The sequence below is a fragment of the Microtus oregoni genome, unplaced genomic scaffold (assembly GCF_018167655.1).
Source record: "Microtus oregoni isolate MIOR12 unplaced genomic scaffold, Mior012 000062F_ref0000492, whole genome shotgun sequence".
NCBI lineage: Eukaryota > Metazoa > Chordata > Mammalia > Rodentia > Cricetidae > Microtus > Microtus oregoni.
The window spans coordinates 10,842,529-10,856,757 of record NW_024543872.1 but is presented as its reverse complement, the minus strand read 5'-3'; the positions used below and the strand labels follow the sequence as shown (position 1 = coordinate 10,856,757).

Here is a 14,229-nt window from a genome sequence, read left to right as displayed (position 1 = left end):
GTGACAGCTACAGGTGTGAGACAGACTACATACAGACAGCCTGTTCCTCATCAGAGTTAACCCGGAACACACCGTGCACAAGTCTCAAATGTGAGCCACAAAAGGTCCAAGTCCCAGGAGAGAGAACACCTACGTGACCTTGGGTTCCGAAATGATGTAATATATGACACAAAAGGTATAATCCACAAAAATTAATAAACTGGACCTCACTAAAATTTAATTTTTTTGTTTTATAAAAGACAGGGTTAAGAGAAAAAAAAGACAACTCACAAACTGGGAAAAAATATTTATAAAACTTACATCAGACCCAGGACTGTAATTCAAAGTGTACAACCAACTCAACAATAGACAAAAACACCTGACTTAAAGAATGGGCCATAAGGCTGGGCAGTGACAGTGCAGGCCTTTAATCCCAGCACTCAGGATTCAGAGGCAGATGGATCTCTATGAGTTCAAGGCCAGCCTGATCTACAAAGCGACTTCCAGGACAGCCAGAGCTACATTGAGATACCCTGTCTGGAAAAAAAAAAAAAAAAAAAAAAAAAAAAAAAAGGAATGGCCCATAGGCCTTAACACTTCACCAAAGAGAGGCTATAGCCAGGACGTGATAGCACACCTTTAATCCTGGCAATTGGGAACTCTGTGAGTTCAAGGCCAGTCAGGGCTACTTAGTGAGATCCTGCCTTGAAAAGGGGTGCTGTATGCCATCTATCTTCAGGGAAATGCATATTAAAACAAGATACCAACACACGCATTAGCTTGGCCAGAAGTCACAACATGTGCAAATGCTGGCACAACAAAAGCTCCTTCATTGCTGGGGGAGTGATGCATAGCACTGGGACTTTGGAACAGTGTGGTTGTTACAAGACAACATGCTACATGATCTGGAAACCGAAAACACGGCATAGCCAAACAATACAATTTTAACTTGGCTATAAAAAGGAAAAATGCATCAATACATACTACAACATAGATGTTATACAAAGTAAGCCAGTCACACACACACACACACACACACACACACACACACAAAAAAAAAAACCAAAAAACAAAAACAAAAAAAACCCATGTTTGTCCAGAACAGGCAAACAGATGAAGACAGAAAGTGGTTTAGTGGTTTCCTGGGGCTAGGGACTGTGTAGGTGGTATGTCCAGAAGTGTGTGTGTGTGTGTGTGTGTGTGTGTGTGTGTGTGCGTGCGCATACGCGTGTAGTTACAGGAAGGTAGGAGAGAGACAATTTAAAAGTTTTTTCTCCTGAGGTGATGAAAGTATTTTCTAATTGATTATAGCAATGTTTGCATGACTGTAACCACACTAAACCACTGAGCTGTGCACTGTACAGACGTGTATGAATTACACCTCAGTCAGATGGCAACTCTGTGCAGCTTTCTCTTTTTGGATGCTATTGCTACAGGCTCTAGCTGTCTTCTTCCATCCTTGCCTCTTCTCTGTGTGTATTTTTCCTCTCTTTACTGGCACAAGCAATGTGTCCCACCAGAAGCCAGATCACTAAGACACTAAGCCAACTTGTCCCTTATTGTGACTTTTTTGTTTTCCCATCTGTAAAAATGAAACAATGAGTTACTTTGTTCATGGATCTTAGAAAAGTATCTGATGAGTCCTCCTTTTTTTTTTTTTTTTTTACCAGTCCCGCAATGGCCCAGGCAGAATTCCCGTCTAATAAAACCTGCTGCCTGCCATGGGACCTCTCACTACTCAGTCCTTAGCTGAGGATCTCATATAAGTCTGAGCCTCTCTCTAGGGAGCCTCAACTACTTCTGGTGTTCTGGTGCTGCCCAATCCATAGTGGTGCCCATTCCCAGCCGATGCCTATCCAATGCTGGGCATCTAGATAGTATCTTTTGTATCTGGACAGCCCATAGGTGTCCTTCCTTCCCCCAGCTCTGGGTCCACACACGGCACAGGTACCCTGTTCTCCCATTCTGCCACTCGGCATACAAACCTGGGACTAGCTGAGAGTCTCCTCTCACGTTTCATCAATGCCTAACTTCTACCAGTTTCCCCTCAGAGCTTTTACACATTTTCTTCACCTCTGCTCAATACCAGAATCTGGAAAACATCCCATGCTCAGGCTATGCCAGGACTCAGAGTTCTTTAGAGCATTTCTTGTCATCCCAGAGTCAGCCTAGAGAGTTGTAGCAGCCGACCATCTCCAGAGCCTCTACTCTCACGGCTGGCTTCACAGTCCCACCCCTGCAACGCTGAGTGCTTGTGACCACACCTGCCTCCAGTCAGGCTTACTCCTACTTATCTCAGGGGTCTGCCAGCGGCTGCCTCCACCTAGCAAGTCTTCCTTGCCCACCATTCTAAGGTCCAGTAGGTATTTCTCCTCTTCTCTCCTCGAAATGCAGGGGAAAACATCTGCCACTGTGCTGAGACTCTTAAATTATGTGCTTCTGCCCTCACCCCACGACAGTGCCATGCTACGACAGCCTCACTCTCATTTACTATCACCTGCCCCTGGTATTCTGCTTGACCTCATGCGAATAAATACTCTACACATATTAGCAGGACAGCTTTGCAGAGAAAGGATTTGGAAAAGATGGTGTTTATGCTAAATTACATTTGGATACATTAGTTTTATTTTCATCAACTTGGTTACCAAATGTAGTTCTCTGCTATAGAGGTCCAGTACATGAGAAACTGTTGACGTTTCTTTATTGGCCTCCTATTTACACTAAAATGTCTCCTAAGATTCTTTCAATAGTTTAAAAAAATTGTGGGAAAAAACTATAAATAAAATATTCTGCCAGGTATGGTGATGCATGCCTTTAATCCCAGCACTTGGGAGGTAGAGGCAAGTGAACTTCTGTGAGTTTGAGGCCAGCCTGGTTTATAAAGTGAGTTCCAAGACAGCCAGGGATATACATAAAATCCCTGTCTCAAAAAAAAAGAAAAGAGAAAAAACAAAAAAAAGAAAGAAATATTCCTATTATCCTTGATTATACTATCTTACTTCTCTATGTAACAGCATAACAAAATAAAAGTATCTTTTGCTTTTGAGATATGTATGAGTATCTCAAGTTATATAAATCTTGACCATTGATCTGTACCCTGAGATTAAATTAAGAGAAAAGAGGAATTCCAAAGACATTAAATCACACTTATATCTAAGCAATTAAAATAAGCTTTAAAAGGATACTTCAAAAGAAATACACAATACAAGTAATGGAGTTTGTGTTCTTTTAATAAACACACTTGCATAGTTATATTACAATTGTGTAAAAATAAAAACAGATTATTTCATGCCAAGCGTGCCCAGCATTTGCACAATCTCAATACCTTTAATACTATAGTTTTCAAGACACACAAAATAAAAATTTAAGGCAAATACATCACTTTGCAACAATTTAATAATTTATTACATTACAGCAGCGTCACAGCAGCATGTAAGAATGCCACCCTAGGCAAAGGGTCTCAGTGCTCCCACCAGCTATTTACAGGAATTCATAACTTGGTAAACTCATTCTAAGAAAACTTGGCAGATAAAGCTTTGGCCTGGACTTCATTTCTTTCTTGCATTTCCTTACCCCCATCTCTTTCTTTTGAGCTCTAGCTCCATATTGTATTTTAAAACAGTTACCGTTTTAAGTGTTGCATTATTTTAAAATAGTCAAAGATTCAGAGAAAATATATAATCGATAGGATAATTTTTAGTTTTCGATTTTCTAAAATAACAGTTTTGGCTGTAGCCTTTTTTCCCCCTCGCACTGCTGTCAAGTTCAAGCACATATTTTAGAAATGCCTGCCACACAGTGTGACCTTAACCAGGCATTTCCTGCAAGTTTCAACTGATTGGTTCCATTGTATTCCAATTTTTAAATTATGCCTCCAATAAGCTCTTTCCTTTTAAGCAACAGAAAGCTGCCTTACAGCAAATCAGGAAGAGAGCAAACACGTGACTGATAAGGTTTTGCAACAGATTGCATGCACTTATAAGAGTGATTTAAATGATTATACGTCATACAATTTCCTTCCTTACAGCTTCCTATCAAACACATGACAATATACCCACCCAGGTAGTATCTGGTTAACACAGCAAATTTATTTTCTAGACTGACATTTACTTTGATGATGGGCCAGTGTGTGACTTAATCCACAGGTATCTGATGAACATATTATTTTCAGATTGATCATAGATGCTGAGTATAACCTAAGTGCCATTTCTAGTAGACTACTCTTAGTGATGGAGAAATCAAGTGATTTGACCTATAAAAATACTTTTGGAAAGATTTATCAGTATAGTAGAAAGCCTAAAATAAAAAATATAACAGAAAAAAGGGCTTTATGGAACAATGCAGATAATTAGCAGCGCTTGAATTTCTGACCTTGGCTTATACAGCAGCTGTCCACACACTGAATTCAAGGATGTAAAGACAGAATGTTGAGGAGATAAAAAGCGAGTTCGGGTAATCTATATACTGTGGAAAAGTCAGTTTGGAATCAGTCTTTGCACTGTTTCTTAGTGACTGCAGGCAATTCTCTTACCCATCTATAAATGGATACTATTGCTTTCCTATGAATGTCATTTAAAATACTGTTATGATGGCAAATGCTAAAATGGAGGTGGTTTAAGAACTTTAGCAGAGATCTCCACCCCTGGGAGCACACACACATATCTCCCAACATTGCAATAGTGGGAAGTTTTCCAAACCAGATATTGGAGCTTTGTAAAGTTGTAACTAAACTGTCGGTTCTTTCATGATTTAGGTAATGTACAATTGCAGTAATTCATTCATAATATATAGGCACATTAACATAAATATTGCACAAAATATGCCTTTAAATGAAAGTCAGAGGTATAAAAGCATGTTTCATTTTCTCAAAGAACTCTATGAGGAATAAGACTCTGTGATTGTATATACATTTATCTGACATTTCTCAAACAGTAGATTGCACTGCAATTTGTAAACATTTTAAAATGCATAAACTGCTCATTGATTTTCAAATACGGTTTAATACTGTATTAGAATTCTTTTTCTAATTTCAGCTAAGTGCTCTCATACATACTAGTTTATAATAATGTCTATTTTGTTAGAGTGCTTTCCATTCAAGGAAAGAGGTAAAATCTTACGTCAAATGAACCAGTGTGGGAGAAGAATATTAGCCAGGAAAGTATGGATAGCAACATCAATATGCTAGTCTCAAAGAAGCCTCATGGGCATAGAGGAATGCCAGCTCTCACGTGCCCTTACCATTATGGGTCCTTGGTTAGAGCTTTCAAGCCTGCTTCAGGTCTGGCACAACCTCTTCAAGGATTCCTTATGATTTTTACTAAATGCATTATGAATGCCAACAGTGCCATTTTCTATACTAGGGTAAGTAGTCACCTGACTACAAGAGATAACATAAATTCTACTTTAGAATATATTCAGTTATAAGTGCTCTAAGCTAGGGGAAGTTTCTTACCCACAGTCAATGATGGACACTTTCCATTCTTGAAAGCAATTGATGTTTATGTCATCAATAAAGCAGTAACTGTGCTGGAGCACAGATCTGCATCCAAGAGCACCTGAGACCCTAAAGGAGCTACTCGAGTCCTCCACCCATCCTTGGGTAGTGGAGACAAACCAGACATACACTGCTCTGCACACAATGGCCAGAGCACACCACTTTCATCTTCTGTGGGACAAGGGAAGTTCCTCCGATGTTATTGCTCCTACTCAGATTACACAGAAACATACAAAAGGCTATTTCCATTCTTGGCTTTCAAACAAACCTGACTATTGGTACTTAAAATGGCATATTAGAAAGTAATAAACAGTGATTATTGAGGGCAAATCACAGATTGAGCCAATCATGGGCTCTTGTGATTAGGATTATATCAAATATAATAGCAGAACATAAGCAAACATCACCTGAATTCCATAATGAATATACAATTTGCAACAGCATTGGAAAAGCATGGCAGCCCATTCCAAACCAGATAGAACAGTTTGTGCAAATAGTGGGTCTTTGTGTGTTTGCACTCCCACCATGTAAGGGCAAACTGAATATGCATGCTAATGACCTACAATTGCCAAATTAAAAAAGGAAGAAAAATGCTAAAGGATGTCAGAGTGAACAGCAGGGAAAGCCACACAAAGACCCACTATCCTTGAAATTGTTACAAATAAATTTTAACTGTAAATTAGAAACACAAATAAATAATCACAAGTGGCTCTAACATTCAAGCGAAGTAAACGAATTGTGTAGGAGATATTTGATCAGGGCTGCCTGCCCTGCCTCCACGCTAGAGTCAAACTTGGATAGTGGGTCTCTGGGGTGCTTTCACAACTGGAAGACAACATTGGGTCCTAAAAAAAGAAAATGAGGAATAAAATGAACATAATGTAAATTAGATGGGTGAGAAAAAAATCTAATAGTCACATACAACATCAACTAAATAAATTTGAACCACAAAAATCCTCAACCTTAAAAAGTCCTAATTGTATAGTAAAATGAAAATAGTGTTTATAAGGGCAAGAGAAACACAAATGATAGTCTGCAGTTTAACCGGCACTAATGCCTCAAGGACTCTTAATAACTGATTCACTTCTCAATATCTAAGTAGCTATAATAAGTTCTCAGATGAATTTGTGACTATAAGCATGAGGTGTTTTCTAGAACATATCCTATGGAAACTGTAGGCTTATGCCAACTTACGTTTAGCGAACTTTCATAGCTACCAATACAAGGAATCCTGGTCATTTCTAAACAGCAATTTTGGCTCTTCAGTTGCTAATAAACAGCTATTTTGAGCAAACCTAACAGACATGCTGCTGGTTCCTAGGTGGTTTAAACAGCTGTTTTATGGAAAACAGACTTTTCAGAGGGTCTATTTGGAAACTGTCCTGAGAGCTCTTTAATTTCATGATGGATGACGAACCTTTGCCATTCATTTAGGAAAGAAGCATTATTTTCAGATGTATTACTACAAAACCCCAGATATCTTGGCCCAAATTAGGGTAGCAGATAAGCTACAGAGAATAACTTTATAACAAAGAGCACTTTGAAACTATTCTATTTTGACCCAGTCCCTTGACAGTCCTATTTCCTCATCTCTAAATAGGTAAGGTGATCAAGAAAATAACCGGTATTCCCTTCCATCCCTATTTGCCTTTCTAGCAAACTGTAACTCCTTCTCCTCTGGTCCAGTCAAATGTCCTCTGAGAAGCCTTCTGCAGTGACATGCCTTCCTCCCCACAGGGATTCAGGGATCTTTCCCAGGTATGTACTTGTATAAATATTCACTATGGCAAGTGTTGCGTTTATGTTACTGCTCCCAGCTGAAGTCCAAAGCTACTTAGAGCAAGTGTTGTCACTGACTATTGGGATTCTCAGTATGCGGTGGGCAGCTATGAGATGAATACACTTTTTCTTCTTCTTCTTTTTTTGGTTTTTTGAGACAGGGTTTCTCTGTGGTTTAGGAGCCTGTCCTAGAACTAGCTCTTGTAGACCAGGCTGGCCTCAAACTCACAGAGATCCACCTGCCTCTGCCTCCCAGGTGCTGGGATTAAAGGTGTGCGCTACCACTGCCCGGTTATGAATACATTTCTTGACTGAAGCAAATGACAACTTCATTTCTTTAAAATTGTGTAGACAATAATAAATGAAAGATTTCCCTTATATTTGTTCAAAGATTATAGTTTCCTTATATTATTTCAAGGAGGGCATGAAGTCAGTCACCTTGTGGAGCTGTGCTAACACAGCAGCCTGGTGTAGGAGGTCCTACTGTTTATGTATTGCTTTCAATGGTTAATCAAAAAAGAAACTGCTTGGCCTGATAGGGCAGAACTTAGGTAGGCGGAGAAGACAGAACTGAATTCTGGGAGGAAGAAAGCAGAGTCAGAGAGAGCCGCCATGGAGCTGTCAGGTCAGACATGCTGAATCTTTCCCAGTAAGCCATGACTTCGTGGTGATAAACAGATTATTAGAAATGGGTTAAATCAAGATGTGAGAGTTAGCCAGTAAGAGGCTAGAGCTAATGGGCCAGGCAGTAATTTAACTAATACAATTTCTGTGTGATGATTTCAGGTGTAAGCTAGTCGGGGAGCCGGGACAAACAAAGGGCCCCCGCTCTCCTTGCAACAGCAGCCTCTTGCTACAACGGCTGATTTTAAACTGGATTCCAGTTTATGATACTTCTGAGTGCTGGGATGCTACCAGTGTACCATGCCTGGCTTCAAAGTTACATGTGCAATCTGACATGTGTCCTTGGTTAACCAATTCATGATTTCTGTATAATGTGTGTACCAAACAAATTTCAAATCCTGTTCTCTTAAGAATTAGAAACTGGGGACATGGATGAGGGGTGGAGCACCTGCCTATAGTTCATGAGGCTCTAGGTTCGATCACCCCCCACTACTGCTACTACTACTGGAAGGAGGAGAGAGGGAGAGAGAAAGTAAAAGAAGAGAGAGGGAGAGAGAGAATTTTATTTGAGCATGGTAATACAGGCTTATAATCTAGGTACTCAGAATCAGAAACTGGAAGCAGGAGAATCAGGAATTCAAGATCATCCTCAGGCACAGAGCAAGTGTGAGACCAACCCCAGCTACATTTAGACCAGTATAGTTTAAAAAAAAAAGTTCTCACAAGACAGGGTATTTTTCTAAGAGGTTTTTTATATTTCAGGTAGATTTCTCTAGAGTAATGGCTTCCTTTCTTTTTCTTCCTCCCACCCCTGTCTCATTTGTATGTGTTTGATGTAACTGAGAAACTGATTTTGATTCATATATATTTTGTGGCATGAGACAGTTCTCTAAAGAATCACCTAATGAGAGTTTTGCAAGCATGGAAATGGGTTAACTTTTACAAACTGGGTAGTATATAAACACATAAAAAATAAACGAGGGGATTCCAAACGAATGCCATATGTACACTAAAAGGATACATTGTGGGATAGGAAATTACAGTACCGGCTACTTTTCATCAATCTGAGAAAGAGCACCAGATGCTGTAAAGTGGTGGCAGTGGTAAAGGGGAGATAGATGCCATCACAGCAAAGAACCCACATGGGAAATTACACACTTTTATAAAGACAAAAACTAACACTAAAGTCTGAAACTAGCAGAAAGCATTTATGACAAAGCAGGACAACTTTTGAGCTTGTGTACCTTTTGGTTTTTCTTATTTGAAATAGTAACTATATCTTGTGTGAGCACTAATATCTGATCTGGAATAGCAATGCATGCAATACAGCATATTAATGGTTTTATATCAGGTAAGAAGTAAGTAATTTGATGTTACTCACACTGTTGACTTGGGTCTGAGTCTGTTGTCATCTTAACATAGTTTGAAGGAAAGAGACCAGTCACCCCATTGATTTCTCCTTGCCACCAGTCAGGATCATCCTTGTTCATAACATTAATCAGCTGTCCCTTGGAGAAACTCAGCTCATCTTCATTATTTGCTGCATAGTCATACATAGCAATCACCTGACACACTACAAAAAAAAAAGGAAAAATAATAAATTAAGCATTCCTGTAAGGATCAACCCTGTCCCTAGAGTTTAAATCATTACTAAATTCTAAAGTCAGGCTAAAAATTTCCCTTACATGCTCTCTCCCTCCATCTTCTTTCCCAGTCTCAAAAAAACAAAAACTAAGTAACTGCAGGTACAAATCCAAGTGAACCACTTCACGTTAATACGACGGAACGACAATTTCACATGTCAAGGAGCAACAGAGTTCTGCAGGAAGACGTTCCCAGAGGCCTGCTGCTCTGAAGCAGAGGACAGGAAAGGCAAGTTTTCCGTGTCTTCAAAGAGCTAGCTAATCTAAGACACTCTGTGCTTTAACACAGTCTGTTAGACGAAATACAGGGTGACCCACTTTCATACCAGCGTGAAAGGCAGGTGTGGTCCTCTCACTACTTGGACCCAGCAGCTTTACGTGGCTGGCAGGAAACCACCCCTTCTGTCGTTTTTTCCCTCTGGCCTATAAAATCAGCAAAAGAAACGTGTAATTAGAATATGAAATTAAAAACAACCATTGAGCTACAATTTAAAACTAAGAGAACCTAGGATTTCTATAATGACAAGTTAACCTTGCCCATATACTGGCCTTTGCACTTGACTCCTCAAGACAAAATCTATATCATTACTGGCAAGTGTCTTAGTTTACCTGCAAGGCTTGGGAACACCAAATCTAGCACTGTGACTTATGGTGGGTGCTCCTTGTCATACTGTATCAGCTCACTCTGATGAGAGGGCTGGAGTCATGCGTTCACCATATGAACAATCAATCATACCCATGTGAAAAAGATCCAGTTAAAAACTCCAACACTAGGGCTCCCACAGGCTTCTCGGACTGGCAATAACTCTGAGTTGTTACAGATTATTTCCAGGGAAAGGTCATGCTGCCCCCTGCTCTGCTGGAGAGGGACACCTGTTCCACTTTAGGAACCCCTTGTTCTAACCTATAGGCTGATTTAGTCTGTACTGTTCCATAATGACAGTGAGGACAACAGCCTCAGTGAGTACTAAGAATCTCTCTTATGAACTACCAAATTTGAGAGCAGTCTTGGGGACTAGTTATGGAACCTCTGAACTCACCATTGGCCTTTTAGATCAACATTAAACAACTGGAAGATTCACTACAGTATGCATCTCAAAGCATTCTGAAAATGACAGTCATGGAAGTCCTTAGAGATCTTCCAATTAAGAGTTCTCTGGCTATTCTGCCCAAATAACAGTTTAAAGAGATCTTCCCAGAGCCTTGCAAGTTCAACTTAACTGTTAAGGGTATAGATCACTGAAAGTACACCCTGGAGCTTCATCAATAATCAAGAAGTCATTAAAGCATATCTGGAGGGTCATGTTTCCCATTGAGTCCGTTCAAAGTGAATCAGAAGGTGGCTATTGAGGGGCTGAGTCAAGAACGTATCAAATCTGCACATCTGTTCACTGCATGCCAGAACTAAGTTATGCCTCGCCTCCCATCATTTCCATCACATGTAAACTTATATAAAAACATTATTTCTCTCATCATCTCTTAACCCTAACGTGCCTTTAGGTTAGCAAGGAAAATTAGATAAGAAAGAAAGCATGTGCCAACTGTTAACATTTTTGGGAAAAACTATGTTCATCTATGTCTGTACTGTTTCCTTGCACTGCTGTTTCCAAGGCCTAAGACTTAGGGGGTGAGCACAACAGCTGTCTACTGGGGAGTATTTTTCTCAGCACACAGCTGGGTCTTTTCTTTTGAGGGGTACAGCAAGGTCAGTGTCCCAGGCAGAGTTAATGGTATGCTTTTTCCTTTAAGAGAAGGACCTATGGCCTAGTGAGTGGTGAACTGGAAAACGATTATGTTGTTAGAGAAAATTATTCTTTAAACTGTTACTTATAGGTCTATAAACTACGTTCAAAGCAGCAGAGACTCAGGGAAATATTTGTAAATGCTAGTCAGTGTTATGACTCGGGGTGACTTTTTTTTTTTTAACTGACTCTGTCTTTTTTATGAGCCTGCATTTTTACCTGGCAAAGAACATTACCTGTAGCTCTCCTTGCCACCACCCACTTGTGTTTTTCTTTAAGATTAATATTAACTGCCCTGGTGCAAGGCTGAGCTGCTCAGCACCGGAAGCGGCATATGCTGAAGTCACTTGCGCAATCTCTGAAAGGAGAAAACAGAAGTGTGGATCCAAGACTACGGCAGGCAAACACCAGTCAGTTTTCAAGTCACTGTTCTACATACCAGGTTTTTTGTTTAATGTTCCTGATTTGCCAGCATTCCCAAAATTCTACAAGGAAAAAATACATTTTAAAAATTATTATTTTCAGCAATCCAGACATGACAATCTAGGTTTACTAAGAATTAAAAGATTTCTAGTGCCCAAGATTCTTGTTTCTTTAAATGAAGACCAAAGTGACAATAAACTTTGTGTTAAGCAAACACCTGAAGAATCCGACACTGACAAAGAGATCTGGTCTGCTGACAAGAGTGTTTCATAAGCAAGTAGCTGACACTGTCACACACTTACACGACAGAAAGAGTTCATTTTACATAACTTTCTTGACATTAAACATGGCTGTCTGGAATATATTGGTTTGGTTTTGATTGCTGTGATGAAACACCATGACCAAAAGCAGCTTAGGGAGGATAGGGTTTATTTCATCTTACACTTCCAGATAAGAGCCCATCGCTGAGGGATGTCAAGGCGGGAACTGGGAGATCCATGGAAGGTGCTGCATCTCATAGCCTTCTCATCCTGCGCTCCTGTACCAGGACCCAGCCCAAGGGGGCCCCAACCCACAGTGACCTGCTCCCCAATCACTAATCAAGAAAATGCTCAAAAAGTTTGTCTAGGCTGATCTGACTGGGACATTTTCTCAATGGGGCTCCCTCTCTCAGATGACTGACTACTCAGCTCATGGGCTAGCCTATACATGAAGGGGTTTAGCATTGATGCTAAGTCTATAAACATGTATTCTGGGATATGTGGAGACATATATGAGTTTTGTTCTTATTTCCTATAAGGGACCCTGACTCACCCATAGCTCTTGCTGAATAGTAGGCAACATTTATTTATTTATTATTATATTCTCCCTAAAATGACTGGATTTGATTTAAGAATAGGAAATTCCTATCATGGGCAGCAACTATAACTTTTGTTTGGCTTTAAAGGATAAGCTGGGGATAGAATGTAGCTCAACAGTTGAATATCTGTCTGCTATTTAAGAGGTCCTTGGTTCAATCCCCAGTACTGCAAAATAACAAAAAATAAATTGAACTGATCATATTTATCATTTTTAGCAGTCCAAGTAAAAGAGGGAGGAGTAAGGAGATTTTCTTCTCCATTAGCATACACAGCAGCAGTGAGGGTCTGAAGTCAAACTAACATTTGTGAGTACACAGCAGGGCTTAACCACTGAGCCAGACCCATCCCCAATTTACCCTTGAAAGTCAAATACAAGTCACAGAACGTTTACTTCTAAATCAGATGAAGTCCTCTTAGAGAGAATACAGTCCTCAAAATCCACCCTTTCAACAATCTGACACGATACTGTCATCTACTAGCATGCTGGGCTGCATACACAGTACACCACACCACATTCACACACAGCACACCAACCACGCCACATTCACCCACAGCACACCGACCACGCCACATTCACACACAGCACACCACCATATTCACACACAGTACACCATCACACTCACACACAGCACACTACCAGATTCACACACAGTACACCATCACACTCACACACAGCACACCATGCCACTGTGCTGCTCCTACCTATCATAAAGGTCGGCTGTGCCTGCTAGACCTTTCTGAAAGGGATAATATTTACAGACATTTGTCTTGCTATCATATAATAAAATGTGTCAATACAAGGAGCATCTGCATACCTCCGTGAGCTACTAGTTTCTAAGTACTGGTGAATGATGGTATGATTTTTCACACAAGTAAAGGGTCTATTAACTATGCAAAACATTTTAATATAAAATGCTTTTAATATAAAGTTCAGAATTTTATATTAAAATGAAAAGAATTTTAAAATAAAGTAAATATTACTTTTATTTTAAAATTTAATATTTTATTCAACAAATAAAGGTATTTAATAAATTAATAATTATTTTATATTTAATTATTAGAATAATAAATTTAAGGAAATAAGTAAGTTTTACAATTAGTCTATTAGCATTAAATAAATATTAATAAAAATGAAAAGGATTAGAATATAAAAGCATTCACTGACATGACTCTAACTACTAGAGCTACAACTAATCTAAAAGTTCACCCTGCACCAGATTCTGATGTAGAAGAATTAGACTACCAAGAGACATCTGCAGATATTAAAATACTTTTTACCCTTATATCTGCATGGGGTCTTATGTTCTTCATATATTTCAACCAAAAGAGAATACCAAATGCACTGAAGCTGAGCATAGTGACAGACACCTGCAATAGCTTCATTTGGGAGGTCCCACATACCTCCCAAGACTAGGAGTTCAAGGTCTCAGATTTGTAGCAAACATGAAGACAGCCTGAGTTATGTAAGACCCATGTCTACCCCAATGATAAAAAGATTACTTTCAGTGTAAACCAGACTGAATATAGAGACATATATGGGGTCTTTCCTCACTTACCATAAAAGCAACCATAAAAGGTTCACAGAAATAAAAATTATACCCCTTTTCTCACTGAATAGTTTTCTTGAAATTTTGAGTTATTTTTTCACAAAAGTTTCTTATATTTTCAGATAATGAATTTAGTAA

The 14,229-nt window shown here is 39.3% G+C and overlaps 1 protein-coding gene across 4 annotated transcripts in view; it reads right to left on the bottom strand.

The window, feature by feature from the left end:
- LOC121439776 (intersectin-2) overlaps positions 1-14,229 on the bottom strand; it is a 111,193-nt gene that overhangs the window by 27,633 nt on the left and 69,331 nt on the right. For 3 of the 4 annotated variants that reach the window (XM_041640408.1, XM_041640407.1, XM_041640409.1), the window contains 4 exons: positions 11,701-11,746; positions 11,498-11,619; positions 9,846-9,942; positions 9,258-9,449 (listed from right to left, as the gene is read on the bottom strand). In XM_041640408.1, the coding sequence (XP_041496342.1) occupies positions 9,258-9,449; positions 9,846-9,942; positions 11,498-11,619; positions 11,701-11,746 (457 nt within the window). Of the gene's footprint in view, positions 1-3,191; positions 6,319-9,257; positions 9,450-9,845; positions 9,943-11,497; positions 11,620-11,700; positions 11,747-14,229 lie in introns of those variants that run through there. The other variant, XM_041640410.1, reaches the window with a different exon arrangement.